The sequence below is a fragment of the Zophobas morio genome, unplaced genomic scaffold (genome assembly GCF_036711695.1).
Source record: "Zophobas morio isolate AGI-343-1 ecotype UQ-CSIRO unplaced genomic scaffold, CSIRO_AGI_Zmor_V1 ptg000041l, whole genome shotgun sequence".
Lineage (NCBI taxonomy): Eukaryota > Metazoa > Arthropoda > Insecta > Coleoptera > Tenebrionidae > Zophobas > Zophobas morio.
In genome coordinates this window covers 5,398,729-5,420,522 of record NW_026972146.1, presented here as the reverse complement: position 1 = coordinate 5,420,522, position 21,794 = coordinate 5,398,729, and the positions used below count along the sequence as shown (strand labels likewise).

The window sequence follows — 21,794 nt, the reverse complement described above, 5'->3', positions numbered from 1 at the left end:
TAATGATGCTTATAACGTCCTCGATCCTCCGCCGTCCTCTCTCCTTGCGCCAAATTGAAACCACGATGATTCGTACGTCCTCTCGGTGAATTTTTTTTCTTGTTTCGGGCGTCGCGTAAATCAATATTAAGAGAGTTCCCCGGACGTTAAGAGCCGGAACGCGCGGTTGCAATGCAATAAACCCATTGAACATTAAATCAAATCCGGGTCCACCATAAATTCAGGGGTCGTGTTCACTTCAGCAACAGTTCGGTCGAAATTAAAGCAAGAAGCGCAACACTTGGAAACTTTGATTTACACGCAAAAACATCGGCGAGAGTCTGCGAAGTTGCGGCGGGATTAAATGCATGCGGCAGTTAACGGAACGACGGTAACGGGAGGAACATGGCGGGTAATTGGACCCCCATTTTTCGGGCCGGATCCGCCATTACCGGGGCCCACGATGACGTCAATAACACCATACATAATTCATGCATTAATGATCCGAAATGTAAATAACACCATTCATCCGTCTAATAACGGAAGAGCCCCGTGAATAGACGCGATTTGAGGGCAGACGCTCGGACCAAGCGCGGCCGAGACGTCTAGCTGGGAAGATTTACGCCCCTTTTTTTCCTTTGTGGAGATTTTATCGCGCAGTTTGCAGGTTAAGCGAGGATTTTTCGAAGACCGGCGATTTCTGAGCGGTTGTTTTTCGATTTTCACTTTCGAGCGGGGGGTATTGTGGCGGCTCGTTTTGACGAACGTCTGACGCCAATGCGAAAATGGCGACGGCGCGTTTCCGTACGTCTGTCTGTCGTGGGCGTCGCTCGAGCCGCACTCATACATGAATAAGAAAGGGATTGTGACTGTAGATTTCGCGAAGTTGTGCCTAGAGATGTACATGTGTTGTCTTTTTGTTTCAGTGCCTGTATCTAGTGGCAGCGGGGACACGCTGAGGCAGCGTCATGTGCCTCTGTACGGGCGCCTGGTAGCGGAAGACCAACTCGGTATGGGTCACATGTCGAATCCTCCCGCCGACATCCAGGCGATGCAGGCGCGAATACCTCACACCTTCAGGGACTCGTCAGCGGCGCCGTTGCGGAAGCTCAGCGTGGACCTGATCAAAACATATAAACACATCAACGAGGTGGGTGTAGTGAACGTCATGCCACCGGAGTCCGAAATTTACGACGTCTTGACGGTAACACGGGCCGTTACGCGTTCATCTAGCCGTGAACCGTCATTCCGAAGTGGAGGAGGGTTTCGTACGGCGACGACGTTGTTACAAGATATGTAAACAGGGACATAACAGTTGATAGGGCGTTAAACGGCGTCTGGCACGGTGCAATTACCGTTTTCGACTCGATGACGCGCAAGCGAAAAAACCCAATAATGGCACTTCGGAAAGTGGAAAATTGCGGCAGGAGATGACGGTCGCGGTGACTCATTCGGATATTAGGGTTTCCGAGACGGCAAATCCGTATTTCCGCGAGGATTTCCTAGGGGTTTTTCGGGGTTTTACATATGTAGGGGCGAGGACGCGTGCTGCTGATGGGATGCGCTCGGCGTGCGGCTTTTATCGTCTTCTGGGCGGCCGATCGAAGATCGCGCGTGTTCTTCGAACCCGTTCGCCAAATTTTTTTGTTGTACGTCGAGAGTCCAGCAAGGATCTAGTTTGGAACCTTTATTGTTGCTTGTATTTATAAATGACGTTACCCTAGATCAGTGATTTCGGTGAGTTTGTTTATAGCGTCGACCGGTTTTAGCCTCTCCGATGTCGTTCTAAACTAAACGAATTGTTGGCGAGAAAAATCGTCTAATAAACGACAACTTTCGGAGTGGCCCCGGTATGCGGAACCGCAGCCGGCCTGTAAAAATCTTGCCGCATACGAGCCGGTATAATTAGTAGTGTGCAATTAGGACGGTCGCCGCCATCTTCGAAAATTGCCGCAATAGTTCTCCCCGTTCCTTCGCCACCCATTAATATGACTGAAAACACGGACGTGCGGGCCCCCGTAATTAAAAAGCTGCGGAGCGTTCCGCCGCCACTTACAAATAATGAATTCCCATTATCTCGACCCAAACAAAACAATTCCTTGAACGGAGCACCGTCGAGGGCGGCGTTGCCGTCACAATTAAAATATCTCGGTTTTTTTCTTCTCGTCTCTCGCTTTTTTCGGGGCGCGGGGGCGGCGTCGACACGCGATCCACGAGAAAATCTCATCCGGCGCTAGATCCAGCTCATATTTCTCGGAAAAGTGTGTCTCTTTCGGGCCTGACGTATTTACGACGTCGATCGCCGCCGCCGCCCACGTCACCGGCCGCCCCCGCGAGCCGCGTAATCCGTGGAATCCGAATCGGCTGAACCGTGACGGCGGAGTGTCATTACGATAATCTATCAACAGAAGAACGAGAATTATTTATGGGATGGACGGTTCGTGTGTTGCCGCGCGTCGGGGGCGGGCGGTTTTATTTATTTTTTCTCTCGTTTTTTTTTTTGTTTCGGTCGGACGTCGCCTTTTTTACCCTTCTTCTTTTTCGTATTATCTTGTGTTTTGCCGTCGCCGTTTCGCGAATGCAGCAAGGTCGCGACTCTAATATTGCATGGCAACAGCCGACACGACCTCACATTGTTGTTCCGAGTTGGTCGGAAGATTATTGGCGCTGTCTGTGGGTACGGGGTGCTGCGGAAAAGTGACGGCGGCTAGGTTGTGGGTTGTTGAGGAGGGAAGGCGGCCGTCGATGGTACTGTTAATGAGAAGTTAGTTAATAGAGAATCTTCCTTTAATGCCTTTTGGGTTACAAACTCTTCTTGGAGTATTTAAAACACGAAATAAGAACTTTTGAATGCCAAACGGTTTTGTGACGGTTTTGGGGTTTATCGTGAGTGTTAAATTGTCGTCGTTAGGTATGGGTTCGCGGGTTTAACGCCCCTCGGGTCACCCACGCCGGCGAGCGGCGAAAGGCGCAGCGATCCGTCAAGGTGGAAATGGAAATGAAAAAGAAATTTCCGGAAAAGTAATCTTGCGGCGCATCTGTCTTCCCGCGTAAAAAATGGATCATCCGGCGCCCCAATTATTCAATTAATTAGCGGCATTGCGAAGAAAATGTATCATTTTTGCAATTTGTTTATTTCGTCGACGGACGTTTTCAATTAGCGAAGTTTTTCCGAAGGACGGCTCGTGGGGTGGGAAAGACGTCGCGAGCTCGTCCCTCTCTCGACAAGATATATGGGCGATATTAGTAATATATTGGGAGTTCGTCTAGGTTGCCAAGTTATTATCTGTTTGACGATGCAGGGCACGCACCCTTGATGCCAGTAAAAGTTATGGGCAAGTGACGGGGCGAACGACAGTCAACACATTGGCGGCGCGTGATCGCCACCGTCGTGGCGGCGGCGGCGTTTTTTTCTATTTTTGTTCTTCGAGGTGCACGAATTAATTAGTCGCTAATTCGACGCGATGATGTCTAATTAATTGGGGCGAACCGTTCGTCGCTGACGCGTGTCGTAATTGCTATTATAATTGTTCACAAACTAGAGACCATAACAGAGGCATTAACCTTAGCTATAACAGACCCCTAACTGGCCGTTATGCTACAGTAAAAGCAGGCGGGATAAACGCTTCGGAAGTGGAGTTCGAAATCGACGAATAGCAGTAGTACCGATAAATAAATCGTGCATTTTTAAAATTAGTGGTCACTGGAGTCAAGTAAAAATGTACACTTCAGGTTTTGAAATGGTGAACGCTTGATCTTCTCGTGCAAATTACCTATAACTTTAAACTGTTACTAGCAAAGTTGTAAGCGTTAATTGGGGTCTCCAAATGAAACCGTCGCAAGTCGTTTGGTCCGGTGTTCATTGTTTTAGAACTGGAAGTATACTATTTCGTTGTTTTTGGAGCCGGTCGTATGACTCGTCTGGCGTAATTTTCGAATCCGCACTAATGACGCGACGGGGCTTCGTCCTTTCGTATTGTTTAAAATATTCGTTTTATTAATCTCCACCTCGAGAGCGTCCAAATGAAATTAATTCCGGAATGCAAATAACTTTAATTATACGAACTAAATTTTAATCACGTCATCCTGAGGGAAATTAAATTAGAAAAAGTTGTGTCTAACTGGAAAACAAATCATGTCGGAAACGGCGGCGGCGGCGGCGACGTAAATGCACTGGAAATCTCGCGGCGAAAGGGAAAAAATCGGGGATTTAGCGACGTCCCGCCTATCGATTTCTTTCAACGTGTCGTGTGTCTTGTAGGTGTATTACGCGAAAAAGAAACGAAGAGCGGCGCAACCCCAAGAAGATACCTCCCATAAAAAGGAGAGGAAACTGTACAATGACGGTTACGACGACGACAATCACGATTACATCGTGAAGAATGGTGAAAAGTTCCTCGACCGATACGAAATCGACTCGCTTATAGGCAAAGGCTCGTTCGGACAGGTCGTTAAGGCCTACGACCACGTGGAGCAGTGCCACGTGGCGATCAAAATCATCAAGAACAAGAAACCCTTCCTCAACCAGGCCCAGATCGAGGTGAAGTTGTTGGAGATGATGAATAGGGCGGACGCCGAAAATAAGTATTATATAGGTAATGGTGGACCTGTGTAACGGAGTGCCGAAGGGACAATGACGTTACGTGGTACCTTGTCCCTTCGGCTGTCCGTTTTTCGTGCGTTTTTTTATACCGTTCCTTTTGCAGTTAAATTAAAGCGGCACTTCATGTGGCGGAACCACCTGTGTCTGGTGTTCGAACTGCTCTCGTATAACCTGTATGATCTGTTGAGGAACACGAACTTCCGCGGCGTCTCGTTGAATCTCACAAGAAAGTTCGCCCAGCAACTGTGCACGGCCCTATTGTTCCTTTCGACGCCCGAACTGAATATCATCCACTGCGATCTGAAGCCTGAGAATATTCTGTTGTGCAATCCGAAACGTTCGGCAATAAAAATCGTCGATTTTGGGAGTTCTTGCCAGCTAGGGCAGAGGGTAATGAGGAGGAGGCGGGAGTCGGGGATGATGATTTTTTTTTGGTTTTGTTTTTTACAGATATACCAGTACATCCAGTCGAGGTTTTATAGGTCGCCGGAAGTATTGTTGGGCATACCGTACGATTTAGCGATAGACATGTGGTCCTTGGGGTGCATACTGGTGGAGATGCACACGGGGGAGCCGCTATTCAGTGGAGCGAACGAGGTCGATCAAATGAATAAGATAGTCGAGGTGTTGGGCATGCCGCCGAAGAGTCTGTTGGATCAAGCGAATAAGACGAGGAAATTTTTCGAGAAACTGCCAGGAGACGGGAGGTGAGAATGGGGTTTATTAAATTGCTAAGCGTAAGTGTATTGGAAGATTGTAGTGTTTTTCACCACACGATTTAATAATAACGACACTCTTCAGACGTTTCAGTTTTTTCCTCGTGTCGAATTATACCGATGATAAAATTTACGTACGAAATGCTAATTATCTTTAAATGTAGTTACCGTGACATGTGAGAGAAGTGAGACTTCGTGTTAGTCATGCTTATTTGTAGGCGTTTTATATGTTTGCTATCGGGGGAGGGAACATTATGTAACAACAAAGTTACATTTCCGCATTCCTCAAAATATTGCACTTGAAAATCGTGTGCCAGCTGTGAATCGTTGTGGTCGATTTGGAAAAAAACCGAAATGTGTTTTTTACGAAACGGGAAGATTTCAAAAGTGCGCTTAGTAAAAAAAAACTCACTTACCAAAGTAAATTGGTTTTGGTATGGCATGAAAATAATTTATTTTAATATTTAATTCGACATCTGGCGAGACACTTATCTGTTCTAGATGCATTGTGAATTAACCGGTTCTTGTGTGTATAAAGAATTGCATCCATTTTATTTATGGTTGTTCTGACATTGGCAAGATACAATCGTGTCCGACAAAATCGTTTGCAATATTGCAAAACGTAGTTATTTACATGGAAATGGGAAAAGATGCTACATTTTTAGATACTAGTCGGTGATAAATTTCGCGTCCGAAGTACTCTCGAAACAACGAGAAAACATATCAATCCACGCTTAACTTCGACTGTTTATATTTATACATTGAAAGAGTTCGACGATTAAGCACGTTTAAAATTCCTAGCAACATTTCGGCAAGAAACGTGTCAATTCAGTATTATACTTCCAAATTGTCGCGAAAATTGGGTGTACCGTTCTTGATTTGATCATTAAAAAAATAGAACGCCTCTATAATTCGATTAATTAGGCTTACCTATTCAGTGGTGAAAGAAGAAGATTTAATCAATATAAAATACTAATAAACAACATCGAAGTGGCTTTTGTGTTATTATACAAGTACAGGAGTATTTAAAAAATTTAATAGGTGTTGGTTACACAAAATTTTAAAATGACGTGATTACAGTGTTTGGTGGGGATGATAAGACAAAATTTGGTTAGCGTTTTGCGCCGTAGTTACCGTAATAAAAATCCGGGTAGACGGCGGACAGTCGGACGGAAACGGAAGGCATATTGGTTCGTACTCTTGGGGGTCACGAAACGTCGAGAAAATATGAAAGGAGCTAAGGAAGTAAAAATTAAAAAATATTGTTTTTACCGCACGTTTCAAGTGAGGTGACGTCAACAAAATTTTGTGTTGACGTCTTCAACAATTTGAAAACTCGATAAATTTTAAATCGAAAAATTGCAAAATCTAGCAATTAAAGAAACAAAAAAAAAAAATAAAAATTGAAAAATTACAAATCGATACATTAAAAACATGATTTGTCAGTTTTTCGATTTGCAATTTTTTTTTCGGTTTTTTATTTTCATTTTTTCAGTTCTGATTCGATAATATTCCTTCTTTTCAATGTGAAATCTTTTTTAATTTCTCAATTTCAGATTTTTCAGTGTTTCGGTTCTTCAGTTTTGGATTTGGAATTTTTGTAGTTTTCATTTTAAATGTGTAATAATAATTATGGTTTTTAAAATGGTCCACTTTTTCATTTTTACGATTTTAGAAATGTTCCATTTTTCAATTATCGGATTTTTAATCTTTTTCATATACATATTTGATTTTTTTATTTTTCAGTTTATCGATTCTACAATTTTTCGATTTTCCACTTTTCGATTTTGCAATTTTTCGATTTTTCAACTTTTCGAATTAAAAAAATGGAAAAATTGCAAAATTGTAAAATTAAAAAATCAAAAATGAGAGAACGAAAATGTATAAAATGAAAACTTTGAGAATCCTAAAAATTGGAAAATTAAAATTGAGACATTTAAAAGTCGAAAAAGTGCAAAATAAAAACAATATTTATTGTAAAATGGAAAAGAAATCAAAAATTCGTATAACTGGGAATCCAAAAATTTAAGATGAAAAATTTGAAAAACTGAATAAACGAAAAATTACAAAATCGAAAGAAATATTGAAAAAATAAATAGAATAAAAAAACGAAAAACTGATATAAAATTAAGAAAATGAAACAAAAAAAAAAAAAGAAATCTAATACTAAAGCAGGATAAATTAGTCTTGATTTGATCAATAAAAAAAAAATGCAGCCTGTCGGCATCGATCCACGCACATCATAATAATTAACAAAGTCGAGGTAGATTCATTAACTACAAGTAGAGGAGTATGTTATTTTATAGAATTTAGAAGACTACTAAAATTTTTTTGTGGGGACCGTCATCAGATTGTTGCTGGAGATGATTGGACAAATTTTGGTTTGCTTTTTATCATATATACGATACTCCTAGCATACACTTAAATTTTATTACAGTCGCTCCAGTAGTTTTAGAGATTAGATTTAGACGGCATTTAGAGCAAATCGGTCGATGGATTCTCCAACTTACGTTGGCGAAATAAAAAAATATAACGACGGGATCAGTACAGTTTCCTCCCCCTAAATTCGTAAGTGGACCCGTCCGATTTTACGTCTACTGCTACTGTTCTCAAAGTATTCCTACTCTACTTATAAAACTCTTCCAACTGTTTTTCGTTTTCGTTGTATAATTTACAGCTCCATCGGACGAATGGCCACTTTTATGTTTTCTCGACGTTTCATGACCCCTTTAGTACGAAAAAAGTAGTCTCCTGTTTTCGCCTGTCTGTCTGTCTGTCTGTATCCATTTTTATTAGACATATAATCTCCGAAACTGCTGGACTGACTGTTGTCAAATTTTGTATATGTATATTAGAAATATCATGTAGATGTTTAAATGCTAACCAAAATTTGGCTAATCATTCGCACCAACAATTTAATGTCGTCATTTCAATGAATGTTATTCTAAAATAATTTGAATGTTACACAAAAATATATTCGTATACTTGTAATGTACTAATCCACTTTCAGTTTTTTCGCTAAACGTTCGAATTTTCGCAAAAACATTTGCAAGGTATAATAACGTTTTATTCCCGACATGGTGCGAACGTCTCCGTGGCGCAGTGGGTGTAGCGGAGATAATGACCACCTGCTGTACTGCGGTTGTGGTTCGATCCCGAACGTGGCCCTTTTTTTATGCTGTGACTCGAATTATCCATGTTGACGTCATTACAAATTGTTTATTGGTCAAATTAAGAACGAAATTAACCCGAAAATGTGAAAAATACCCACATCTTTATATAATAATGATAAAATAAGCATTATAATATTCAAACATTTTGTTCGATTGTGGTTTAATTTATAATTTTAGTTCTGCTTTGAGAAGACAATCTCATTCAAATCAAACTAACTTCTATGTGACATTAATTCGATGTATAAACATAAATAAACACTTGAGCTTCAGATTGCTATTGCCTATTGCTGAAGGACAAGGGGCGTTATTTATGTCTCTGGTTCTTTACAGCGGTTATCACAAAACGAAAATCGTAAAATCAAATTTTGTAATTTAATAAAAAAAAAACAGCCACGGATTTGTAAGATTTTGCCTTCGATCGTTGCATTTTCAACATGACCTGATTTAGCATCACCTAGCTTAACACGACTTGATTTAAGTTGACCCGACTTAACCTGACCTGACCTGACTTGGCCCGACTTTTTAGCCAACTTGAACCCTTTTTTCGCTTTTAGGTAATATGTTACTCATAATTGTCCGAATTTTATGTGTCAGGTATGTTTAGTTCCGGTTCTGAACTAGGGAATTTTTATTAAGTTTATTTTGATATTGAAGGTCATCGTGGTAAAAGAAAAATTTGCAGATTTGCATGTATATTCATTTGTTTAAGGTTATAATTTAAATTAAAAAGAAATATTGAAAGAATTTAAATAAATTTCGTAAAAAACTTCATGATAGTTTGTGCGTTTGGCTCCAACAATATTGTACACAGTTTAACGATAAATAACGAGACAGATTTTTCAATAAGAAAAGAATTGTATGTAATTTTGCCACAGTCTGATAAGCTCACAATTTCGCGATCTGGAATGTCATAATACCTCATTTAAGTTGTCGCCGTACCACCGCTAACTTTCCCCTGTTGCAGATACGTACTCAAGAAGTCAAAGGACGGCAAGAAGTACAAGCTTCCAGGAACGCGGCGACTCCACGATATCCTCGGCGTGGATACCGGCGGTCCCGGCGGCCGAAGGGCCGGCGAGCCGGGCCATTCGACGGCTGAATATCTCAAGTTCAAGGATCTGATTTTACGCATGCTTGATTACGATCCGAAATCCAGGATAACGTCGTACTACGCTCTCCAACATAATTTTTTTAAACGGACCACGGACGAGTGCACCTCAACGCCTAACAGTAACAGTTCGAGTCCGGCTGTGGCGTCGTTGGACATGTCCATCACGAATAGTTCGAGTAGTCAACACGGTACGTTGGGCGCCACCGGCGTCCCCCCACTACCTTTCCGATGACAGACTCATCGCTTCGATGAGACGATTTGTGTTCTTTTGCATTTTCGTTGCGCGTCTTATGCTTGTGGTTGTTTTTGTTTCTGTCATTCGTCACGACCATGCGATTCTTGCAATTGGTAAGAGTGAGATCGTAATTTTAATTTTTGTATGTGTGCAGACGTTACGGGAAATCAACGATGACTAACATAGTGATACGGTGCCGAACCGTAACTGCTCTTACTAACACAGGTATTGATATTAGTTGATCATTTTTTTCGTTAGCACTTGCATCGTTTTTGTTTTGCAATGCGAGGGCGGAACTGGAAGCGGCGAAAGCTGAGGAACGGAGATTAGGTCGACGGGCGGTGAAAGATGCCATCGGCTGTGTAGTAGTCGTCACATTTTTTTTTAATTATTAAAAATCCACCTGTTCGTCTTTAAATGGGTTATTAATTTTCTGTAGACGTGTAATAATTAAAAAAAAAAAAAAATAGCGAACTCAAAAACTGTCTTTTTCCACATTTTTTTTTTGTATGTTGTGTATGTTTCCGCGTTTGACACCACAGTTACCACTTTTTGTGGCAATCATATAGTTTTTGTGGGCAAGCTTCATGCTTTTCGACAATAATGCTTTTATCCCACAAATTTGAGTTTTGTAATGGATATATTATCCTACTAGTGCGATAATAAGAGTTGTACTGTTATCGCACTAGTAGGATCCGGAAATCGGGAATTTTTTAAATTAAGTAAAATTTCGGTCTTCTAGTTCCAAATTTTTTCCGCGTTAGTTAAGCAGGTTTCTTTCGCCCCTGATCACGAGGTTTTTTCAAATTGCTTAAAAAGTAGACACATTGTGTCCTCGAAATCTTTTCTAATTACTTCAAAAACAAAACAACAGGACACCACGAGATTCTTTAAAACTATTTACTTCAAAAACCATACATGAGCCCCGCGAGTCATTCAAACTATTTAAAAAAACAAGACACAAAAGGTCCCCGAAATTCTTTTAATCTACTTCAAACACTAGACACAAGGGATACCCGAGATACTTTCAAATTACTTCAAAAACCAGATACAAGGGTTAACCGAGATTTTTTCAAATTACTTCAAAAATAAAATGAAAGGGGTCAGCGAGATTCTTTCAAACTACTTCAAAATCAACACAAAATGAGTTCCAGAGATTCTTTCAAACTAGTTCAAAAACCCGACACAAGAGGTACTCAAGATTCTTTCAAATTACTTCAAAAAACATACACAAGAGGTACCCGAGATTCTTTGATGAAACTACTTCAAAAACAAAATCTAAGGGGTCCAAGAGATACTTTCAAAATACTTCAAAAACCAGACATAAGGGTTCCCCGAGATTCTTTCGAACCACTTCAAAATCAACACAAAAGTGGTCACCGAGATTCTTTCAAACTACTTTAAAAACCAGACACAAGGGGTACCCGAGGTTTTTTAAAATTACTTCGAAAACAATACAAGACATCCCTGAGATCCTTTTAAATTACTTCAAAAATCAGACACAAGGAGTCTCCGAGATTATAGAAAACGACTTCAAGGACAACACAAAAGGGGTCTCCGAGATTATTTCAAACTAGGTACTTCAAAAACCAGGCACAAGGGACCCCTAGATTTAAACTACGAAACCAAAATAAAAGGGGACTTTGAGATTTTTTTTAAACTACTTCAAAACTAGATACAAGGGGTCCCCGAATTTCTGTCAAACTACTTCAAAACCAAGACACAAGAGGCCTCCGAGATTCTTTCAAGCTACTTCAAAAACAAAATAAAAGGGGTCTTGGGGATTTTTTCGAACTACTTCAAAAACCATACACAAGGCCCCGAGATTTTTTCAAATTGCTTCAAAGACAAGATCTCACCACGGACAGGAGCGGATTCGCCCACCTGGAAATTGAAGTTTTTCAGAGGCGCTAATAGCCGTGGTATACAACAGCACCGGTGCCCGAATCCAAATATTTTTGTATGAATTAAAATTTTGGCCTTTCAGACGCCCCTTAGAATAATATAATTATTGAAATTCATTATCTACCATACCTTCGTTGAAAAAAATCATACAGGATTTTCATAATTATTGACCTGACTGGTGAAATTTGCAAATGTTATATCTGATGTGGTTAATGTCACCTGTCAGAATAATTATGACGTTTAAAGTTTCATTGCAGTTATAGTTAGTACTACATTCGGAGAGAAATGAGTGCCTACTCGGATGGACGAATTATTTATAAAAGCTCTGTATAAAACCTGAAAGTATAGCAGTTGCCAATAGGATAATATTTATAATCAGGGCAGACGCAAGTTTACACAAATTTTGAACATTTTCACAACCTTCGTGAACGTGCTTTCTTATCAGTGAGAATGTTTTTAAAGGTTTCTATATATCAGTAGGAGGTTCGTGTTGGGCAGTTAAAAAAGTGTAATAAGCTGTTATACTGCTTTTATAAGAATAAATCACGTAGACATGATTTACAAGAAACAAAAAATTGTTTAACATGCGTACGTTTAATTATGCTGTGCTTATCGGACATGTGAAAGTTGTTTCTGATTTAAATCTAGATACTTCGCTTTCAACCAGACAAATGATTTAAAAAAAGGGGAAAGAGAAATTGCTTTTTTGAGATTCGCCCGAACGAGAATTCTTCGTTTCTATGTATTTTTTAACCGCCGTCGTTGTTTAAATCTCGCGAAAAAGTTCGCCAGTGAGCTTAGGGTCGAATTTAGCCCCGCTCCTCTTTAAGTCGATTGTTGACAGAGTTAAGTGTACTTAAAAGGTGACGCAACGAGAGTCGGCCGTCGGCGGAAGAGCGATCCGAGAGAATAATAATAGTCGTTGCATTGTTATCCTCGTTCTATTTTTAGCCGATCTCGTTTATTTTTGGTTTGCTGATTAATGAAAGAAGCGACAGAAGTACTTAACGAGTTGAAAGGTTAATGAGCGTTAATATCGAGGAATCGGGTGTCCGTTGCGCTTTCGGGTTCCAGTTCTGCCGGGGCCTGTGTAGATAGGCTAGGCTAGGTTAGGTGTAGCATTGTCTGTGTGCGCCGCCCCCGCGTCCGCCCCCATTCACATGCGAACGTGTGCGTTGCAGGGTTAAATTTGGTGGGACGGTCGAGAGAGCTGTCGAGTCACAGCAGCTACCAGCAGCAGCAGCAGCAGCAGCAGCAGCAGAGCGGCGGCGGCTATACGACGATGGAGTGCGACCCGTCACCGTCGCGGCATCCCCACAGGCAGCGCTACCACCAGGCCCCTATGATAAGCTACGGACCGACGTCTTTGCAGTACGCCCCGTACCCGGGGCCGATGACCGACGGCAGCGCCCCCAAACACAACAGCAGTACAACGGCTAACGGACCTCAGCAGGCCAAGCAGAGCGACAGAGACGACAGTCCCATGGTCGGCGTCTGCGTGCAGCATAATTCGGTCGCAATACATTGAACGACGCGGACTCGAGGGTTTTGTTTCTTCGAACAATATGTAGTCATAATTCGTTTTTCGTACGGTGTGAGGAGGAAGAAAGAGCGGGATTCTAGTGAATTGTGATTGTTGGTTTTGTTTTTGGTTAATTTTAGGTTTAATGAGATACTGTTAGCGATCTTTACAGTGATGATGTGTGACTTACGTGCTTCGGTGGATTCTGGGACTTTCGAGGACGAACGAACAACAGACTTGGGGCACTGACGCTCTGTTGTGACACGCGGATCACCAATCGAATGTTTCTGTTCTGTGGCAGATAGGGAGGCAAGAGAGGGTCACGAGATTTATTAGGAATTAAGTTAAAAATGAAGGATAAAGTAATTTATGCCTAGTATTTAAATATTAATGATTAATTATAGCGAGTAACCACATATGTATACATGTTTCCTATGATTTACCGTTAACTGTATGATAGTGGCTCTGGTCATTCAACAGGGATTCTTTCGTTACCGACTCGCAAAAGTGTTCGAAAATGTAGCCTTAGATCATTTCAAGCACAACAGTATTGAAACAAGTGATTCCGCTCGCGTTTCAGAACATACCTCATTTTGTCAAATTAGCAATATCGTGGAACTAAGTAGAAAAGATTTATGTATTTTTTTAAACCAGGGCCATACCAATCCACTACCGCAAGTACAGTGGTAAATGTGTTCAAAATATGATACCAGTTTGTACATGAGGCTCGAAAGTTGGCTAGTCAGATCGATTTTATAATTTGGCTAACGATTGACAAAAATTTTAGAACTGCGAGACAACTTTCGAGTTATTTTGTAAATACCTAACTTAATGAATAATCACTAGACTTGTATTTATCGATACACTTATTTATTTACGTCATGTGCAGTTATAATCATTCACGGTTTAGTTGACGGAAAAAATGCAATGATTCTCAGCAATGTAGAAATTATTGATAGTGTATAAATTATGCGATCTATGAATTCCTAATTTCTTTGTTATTTAAATAAATTTACATCAAAACGTCGCCTTTCATTCTTACTCCTAGCTAGTATTCCTGGATCCTCATCAATTTGTTGTTGTTTTTTTTTAATAAGTCACGATTTTATTTTTCAAAGTTCTGGTCCTAGGAACGCCCAAGGAGTAAGTGATCGTTTGTAGACTGTGACGCGTTCAAACTAAGTTTTATCAACTCCCGAAAATTATTTATACTGTATTCCAAAACTGAAGCCCCTTTTTATTGAATCCTGTACGAGTATTTTCTTTTCTTGTGTGTGAGAGAGAGAGAGAGAGAGGTTCTTGTGAGTGAGGTTTGCGTTGTGTATTCACTAATTCATTTAGTTATACTTAATTTTTGGGTGAGTTACATTTTTTAATATTTACTATTAAGCGTCTTGTATAAGTAGATAATTTTGTTAATATAAATTTTCAAGTACGAAGTTTTTGTTTCATTTTGTTTACATAACCTCAAATCTAGGCGGTCGTTGCGTGCGCGCGCACCCGTTGTGGCGGGACTTTCGAAATGATGCGCCCGCGTAAAAAACAAGTTCTTTATTTCAAAAACATTTATAATACTTAGATGATTCCATTAAATGAAAATATAAATTCATTTAGCGATGGACAAATAAAGCTACTGTACAAATAAATATCTTGAATATAAATCGAGTGTATAATAAACAGCGTTGTAACAACACAATGATGTTCCAGCGAGTTATGACAGTCTGTAGACAACATATATCGACATTAAATTAGTACATTTTGTGTAGAAATATCCAGTAATAACAACAGCACACAAAATATACTACACTGGCAGGCGGAGTAAAAATATATATATCGTTTCAGTATAGTTTCGTCGTTTTGGTAACAAAATTAGAAGATCTGGTGAGATGTGGTGAGAAGACTGCAAGGTACATAGCGGATAAGGTTTGCTTTACTATCATGAACATAGATCAGTCACAATGATATCTTATAATTATTAAGTAAAGCAACACAACATACATATCAATGATTTTCATTTTTTCTTTGCCTATCTAAGATAAATTCGTTCATTTAATTTTAAAATTATTAAAAAGGTAATAACTGGACTATATTTACAAATTTATTCTGATACCTCTGTTCTAATGGCTCATCGATCATTCGAATATCGGGCTATTTAAAGCTCTAAGTTGTATTAATACCGTTTCTATGCTGTTCCGAAACTGTGTTTCTTCATCTTCATCTTTAAATCTAATAGTATTTATGCAAATATTTACACTCTTCGGTTCGGCGCGACTCGGCCGCTCCAACAGTCAGTCATGTTTCAAAAGTTATAAAAAAAATCGTTTCGGCGAACCGAGTCCCACCAACCACCTCAAATCACATACATATAGGTAACATATCGTAAATAAATAATATACATTTTGGCATCTTTGAAGTACATACACAAATAGACTTTGGTATTGGTATAAAATGTCTCACATTATCATGTAAGCTTAATTCTTGGTACATCACACTTAGTTAATTGAATATAGTTTCACTTTGTCTTTATCTGGTCACTAGCATACTTCGCTCCACGAAAACCACCATCTATCCTGACAGCTTTTCTTCGCCTCCCGTTTTCTTCGCCTTTTCTTCGACGAGTCGCTCTGTTTCTTCGTGAACTTAACATTGTAAGGATCCTCCGCCAATTCCGGGTACAACAATACGTCGTGAATGTAATCGCCCTCGTACGTCGAAACGTAGCCCAATTTCATCAGTTCTTCCACTTCCCCCGACGACCACTCCACCGTTCCCGAAAATCCACTCTTCAAAGCTTCCTTCTCCTTGTGCCAAGCTTTTCGTATAGCCGAAAGCTTCGCGTGGTGCAGCAACCTTTGCTTCTCCTTCTCCATAGTCGTCCCATACCTCAGATTAACCACGGCGTTCGCACCGTGAATTTTCACGTCGAAGTAGTTATTCCCGCTCCCGTTTTCTTTGGCTATTTCGTGGAACGTGGTGTTGACTTGCCCTTGCAACCTCTTCAACTGTCCTTTATCGTCGTTCGCCTTCCACGTCTCCTCCTTGACAAAGTAGAACGCATCCTGCTGAGCGCTGTGAACCACGAAAGTGAAAGGAAGAAGATACGATCTATTGAAGACTGAAGTGTACACGTCCCTGTAGATGGCGTTGGCGGCCGGAACGCTAGACACGATCGCTTGACCTTGCGAAGTCTTAGACACCAGAATCCCTCGTCCGAACGGAGGATCCGAAGCCGCCCCGATTTTCTTCGGGATCAAATCCATGACGTCCGTCTTGAGTGCGGATTTCGAAGGGGCTGACAGATCTTTGGCCGTTGTCATTTTGCGAGTGTTCAAGTGTGCGAGGAAGCCTGATTGGATGTCGGTGGAACTCGAGTGCATGGTGAGTTGGCTACTTATGGTTTCTTTGGACGGATTCCAGAAGGTTCCCGGTTGGGTGAGAAGAGGGGGCATTCGGCCGCCTGGAAGAGCATCGGGGAAGAGCTGAGGGGCGAGACTCTGGAGGTCGTAACCGATTTTCTCGAGCCAGTCGAGGTGATCTACAAACAAGAGTTAGTTGGGCTTGAAATTCCGGACTAAATATGTACCTGTGGGTCTGTTGCGTTCTACTCCCATGTTGATGGGGTCGTTTCCGTTGAAGCGGTACAAGTGGAGTTGGGTGGGAGTGGCGACTCGCTCGAGGACGTCTTCCCACAGGGGGGACATCCACTGTCCGATTAGCGGGTCGTAGACTTTTCCATTAGGCATGTGGACCAACGAGGTGACCTGAAATTTAATCTAGAGACGGGTCGTGGGGGAAAAATAGGTATTACCTGGTCCAAGAGCCCGCCGCAGAAGTCCACCGGTAAGTAAAGGTACGGATTCGAATCGTAAACGATGTGACCGTACGGGGACCTCATGATCTCCCGAATTCCTTCACCGTACTGGTTGAAAATCATGACCGGAGTACCGCATTGGTCGGTCGCTACGTAGTACTTGTGTCGGTAGACTTGGGCGTAAATCAAGTGACCTCTGTCGTCGTACACTAAAGACATAAGTTTGCCGTCACGTGGTGAGTAAATCTGGCTGACTTCCCGCGGGCGATATTCGTTGTTGTAGAAGAACTGGGTGACGTTTCCGTAGTTGTCCTTGCGGGCCGATAATCTGTGACCTCTGTTGTTAATTTATCTTACCTTATTTTGAGTCATACGCACCTGTCCATATGGTCGTAGAAATATCTTACGTCGAAACGCCCTCTTTTGGTGGCTCTCACTAAAAGTCCTTTGGCGTTGTAGTGGAATTTCTCTTCGCGGGCATTTTGGACCACCAGGCCTCTACTGTCGTACTTGTATTGACCTTCGCCGAATTTGATAATCCGGTCCATCGCGTTATATTCCATGGGGATAGTGTTTCCTCTAAAACGGCGCAGCAAGTAGGATTTAATCCGGTTTAATTAATTTACACCATACCTGTACGTCAGCGACAACATATTCCCGTTGTCGTCGTATCTGAACCCCCAAGGCTCCTGTGCCTCCACTCCCAACAACTGCCCGTCGCAATCCCAAGTGTAATTCTTGATGTTCGTGTACGGATTAACGCCGACGTTCCTCGTGTAAGTCCTAGTCTGCGAAATTCTCCCATGCATGTCATGACTGAACTCCATCCTGAACACCTCCATTCCGTGTATGGTCAACGCCACTTGAGTCTCCAAAAACCTCGAGCTGATACTCCTCGAAAACAAAGCCGTCCCGTCGTAAACCTGAGTCTCGTTAGTCTTCGGCTTGTTGATCTTGAACAACCCTATCATCTCCAACGCTCCCGTTTTAGAATTGTACGCCAGATTGTACTGCGGCAAGTTCTGCCCCCCTATCCGTCCTTGCGCCGCTATCAATCTATAGTTATTGTCATAGTCGTAGGTGAATTTGGCGTTGCTCAGTCCAGTTTTGGCACCAAAATCAATCCTCTCCTCCATGAGTAACCCGCCGATGAACTGGTAGTCCCAGCGGTACTCCAAATCGGGTTCCACGTGAGAAATCTGGCTCGGTAGACCGGAAGTTTCCGAGTAGTGGTACAGGGTTTTGCCGTCGCCGTGCACGACCTCCCTCAATCTGCCGTTCGTGTTGTACCTGTACACCACCCTAGCCCCTTCTCCCGGGAACACGGTCTGGAGCAGTCGCCCCGAATGGGAGAAGTGCTGCAAGTAGGCCCTCACGCTGCCCGGGGGCGTGTACGTAACCCGCAAGAAGCCCAAAGACGGTTGTAAACTGAAAGAGTGCTTGGTCCCGCTCGGTAGAGTCACGTGCCGCAGCCCCCCGTCGTCGTCGTACGACAACGAGAAGCTCCTCTGGCTCGCCAGAGTGATCTTCGACAGCATATTCCAATCGTTGTAAGTGAACATTTGCGTCCCGTCCAGACTGCTCGTGATCTCCGAGAGCAATCCGTGCCTGTCGTAGCTATATTTCAATTCGCTATCGCCCCATTTCCACGAATCGATTCGGTTGAAGGTGTCGTATGATATGTTGAGGGTGTCCGCACCATTGTGCGGAATGTATGCTAATGGTAACCCCGCCGGGTCGTACGTTATTGTCAATAGTGGCAGTTTGTCGTGGTCATAAAATATCTCTTTACTCGTGAATTGGTCGAATTCGATGCCGAGAATCTTCGTATTGTTGACGTAAATTTCCCGGTTGAGGGTTTGTTGGGGGTTGCGGACGTCCCCGACGAGACTGAACGAGGTCGACATGAAGTTCTGGTTGTCTTCGCCGAAGACGGTGGTCTGCTCGGACCACACGGGCAACATCTCGGCTTCGACGGGGAGCGACACCTCCAATAGGGGGTGGCGCGCCACCGCCGCTATCTCCATTCGTCCGCCCCAAGCCGAGTTCACCGAAACGGTGGAGTTGGTGAGGGTGACGGCTTCCGTGACTTCGGAATCTGAAGCGAAAGCGATAAAGTCACGTCGATGGGGGGGAGGAGTGTGATACGTACCGTCGATAATGATGACTTTTTTGTTCGCTTTGCCTGTGACGGTTAGCTGCGTCGGGGGTTTGCTCACCGTTATTTCCAACCCCTCGTCTTCCGCGATCTTCGACGTCAGTTCCAGGGACTCTCCGCTCGACAGGATCACCCCCGTCGCCCTCCCGATCCAGTCGTATTGGTAGATGAAGGTCTCTCCACCCTAAAATAAAATGTCAAACCATTGTACGACTCGCAGCGAACACTTACCCCTGACCGGCTCGTGAGGAGCCCCGAATTCATGTCGTAGTCCAACTCGATCTCCGATCTCCCCTTTTCCGACAACTTAACCAAATATCCCACTCCTGATATTTTCAGCTCGGATTTATGATCCTGTGTGTTTTCAATCGAACTAACGGCATTACTGTAATCCCTCAAGAACTGTATTTTATTCCCCGAGCTGTCCGTGACAGTGGACAATTTCCCGAAACTGGTATTTTTCGAGTACAGGAACGAATAGCGCGTCTTGTCCGACGCCAGATCTTTGGTGGCGACATGTTGACCGTATCGATTGAAAACGTAGACCTCCCCGGCCGCCGGGTACGGTATTCTAAACTCCCCGTTCTCGTCATGCGTCGGTAAATAATGCTGGAGCGCCAGAATATGCAGCGACCCTTGATCGGCCACGTGCAGCACTCCCCCCGGAGACACGGTCAGCGCCGAAATGGCCTGGAACCTCGCGTTCGACGACAAGAGCGTCTCGGCGTTGCTCGTGGTCTCGTCCGTGTTGCCGCAAATGCACGCCGGCGGAGGGTCGCTACTGCGAGGACTCACCGTCGTCGCGTTAGTCGAACAGTCGCAGTTGTTCCGTGCCCGGTCCTGGATTTTTCCAGCGAAATGGGTAATCTTCCCGGAAGAGTCGATCAAGCGCACGTAATTGACTTTGCGAGTGTCGGATTCGGCGATGTAGAAATCACCGTTCGGCGAAAACGCTAGAGCAAGCACGGTCCCTAACACGTCATCGGTTTGCGTTTTGGTGGAGTTGTCCTCGCGGTGGCAGTGCAAGGGCGTCCCTGCCACGACCTTGATTTTCATGTCGGCGGTGAGCTTGAGCACTAGGCGGTCGTCGACGAAGTGAAGCGAGCCGTCGAGAGGGCTGAGGGCCAAACCCGTGGGCCACTGTAGCTGCGCCTGCAAAGTAAAAGTCAAACCGTGGAAGATAGAGGGTTTGCGGAGGTTACTTGATTAGCGGGGAGCGCTCCGTGGCACGGAATAGGACTCCAGTGGTTATGGTGTCCGTGATTACCAATCAACGTGTGAATTATCCCCTTGGGGTCGACTGCTCTGATGTTGGTCCCGTCGGCGATATACATAGTTTTGTCGGCGGCAATGGCCAGACCTTTGGGATGAGCCAAACGAGCATATTTCGCCGGTCCTTCATCACCGCATTGACTATCGTCCCCAGGTATGCATCGCTCACCGTTCCCGACAACCTGCGGCATTTGACCTGTCACTTGAGGGGCGACCCGACCGAACTACATACCGGCTCGCTGTTAATGCTGGGGTCTTGCACGGGCTCCAGGGACAGGACCTTGAGGATCTGGTGTTTCTCGGGATCGGACACGTACAAGTGACCATCGGCCGGGGATATAGTCAAGTAGTATTGATAAGCGACTTGCGTGGCTCTGCGACAACAACAACTTTACCATCTACCCATCTCGACTGTCCGACTCACCTCAATTGTAGTACCGTGTAGACATTCCCCTCCGGAGTGATTCTTCGCACTAGATTGAAATCCCCCACGTAGATGCTCCCGTCCGGCCCGCTGGCCAACGATCCCGGCGTCAACAACTTGGCGTCTTTCGCCGGGCCTCCACACTGCCCGGGACAGTCCAGCGACCTCTGCAACCCCGTCCCCATCACCACGTTGACCGTCCTCGGATACTGCTTGAAGTGCAACGTCGAACCGTCCCCCTTCTGCAAAATCCCCTCGTGGAAGTTGTAGTGGTGGTGTATGTCCAACCCCCAGCCTCCTATATCCGAAATGTCCACGTCGAACCCTTTCAAGTCCGCCGTCTGCGTCTCCCAGATCGGCTCCATGCACGTCGAGTGCTGGTACCCGATCGACACCTTCGCCTGCGCGATCCCGTACACCTTCTGCTTGTACACGTTCCTCTTGTTCCAAGCGAAAATGTGCAAAAGGTCCGGGTCGGCCTCGTAAGTTTTGACGTGGAGCGATCCCTCCACTTCCACTCTCACGTGGACGTGGGTCAAAGTAGTCGGGATCGTATCCCCCGTCAGACGCATGTAAATCGTGCTCAAGTAGCCCGTAGCTTGCGAACTTTGGTACATCAGATGCAGGTCGGATCCCGGGATGGGAATACTCTCTTGCACGATCTGGGTTTCGGCAAAAATGACGCTCCTTCCGGGCAGACCGCCGACGGCTTCGGGCATCCAAGTTCCGGTGATTACGGGTTTCAGTAGTTCCGGATCGTGGTCGTCGCAGGTGCTCGGGAGGGCTCCGGTCGAACCGAAGAGGGAGCGGGAGACGCCCGGAAAGTTTATGGCGGGGTTTCTGCTGAGGAAGCTTTACAAGTTCGAGTTAGGGGCTACGGTGAGA

At 43.8% G+C, this 21,794-nt stretch overlaps 2 protein-coding genes across 18 annotated transcripts in view; one reads left to right on the top strand and one right to left on the bottom strand.

Moving 5' to 3' along the window:
• The window catches only part of Mnb (minibrain), a 42,083-nt gene extending 27,400 nt beyond the window's left edge, over positions 1-14,683 (top strand). For 4 of the 5 annotated variants that reach the window (XM_064071826.1, XM_064071827.1, XM_064071828.1 and 1 more), the window contains exons 2-7: positions 906-1,129; positions 4,241-4,574; positions 4,686-4,972; positions 5,033-5,289; positions 9,436-9,770; positions 12,904-14,683. In XM_064071826.1, the coding sequence (XP_063927896.1) occupies positions 906-1,129; positions 4,241-4,574; positions 4,686-4,972; positions 5,033-5,289; positions 9,436-9,770; positions 12,904-13,250 (1,784 nt within the window). In that variant the 3' untranslated portion in view covers positions 13,251-14,683. Of the gene's footprint in view, positions 1-905; positions 1,130-4,240; positions 4,575-4,685; positions 4,973-5,032; positions 5,290-9,435; positions 9,771-9,971; positions 10,043-12,903 lie in introns of all 5 variants that reach the window. The other variant, XM_064071830.1, reaches the window with a different exon arrangement.
• Positions 14,684-14,780: 97 nt separating this feature from the next.
• The window catches only part of Ten-a (Tenascin accessory), a 250,510-nt gene continuing 243,496 nt past the window's right edge, over positions 14,781-21,794 (bottom strand). For 9 of the 13 annotated variants that reach the window (XM_064071908.1, XM_064071909.1, XM_064071907.1 and 6 more), the window contains 9 exons: positions 20,910-21,761; positions 20,718-20,859; positions 20,416-20,667; positions 19,445-20,365; positions 17,689-19,397; positions 17,434-17,634; positions 17,053-17,383; positions 16,828-17,005; positions 14,781-16,779 (listed from right to left, as the gene is read on the bottom strand). In XM_064071908.1, the coding sequence (XP_063927978.1) occupies positions 15,779-16,779; positions 16,828-17,005; positions 17,053-17,383; positions 17,434-17,634; positions 17,689-19,397; positions 19,445-20,365; positions 20,416-20,667; positions 20,718-20,859; positions 20,910-21,761 (5,587 nt within the window). In that variant the 3' untranslated portion in view covers positions 14,781-15,778. Of the gene's footprint in view, positions 16,780-16,827; positions 17,006-17,052; positions 17,393-17,433; positions 17,635-17,688; positions 19,398-19,444; positions 20,366-20,415; positions 20,668-20,717; positions 20,860-20,909; positions 21,762-21,794 lie in introns of all 13 variants that reach the window. The other 4 variants (XM_064071914.1, XM_064071920.1, XM_064071911.1 and 1 more) reach the window with 4 other exon arrangements.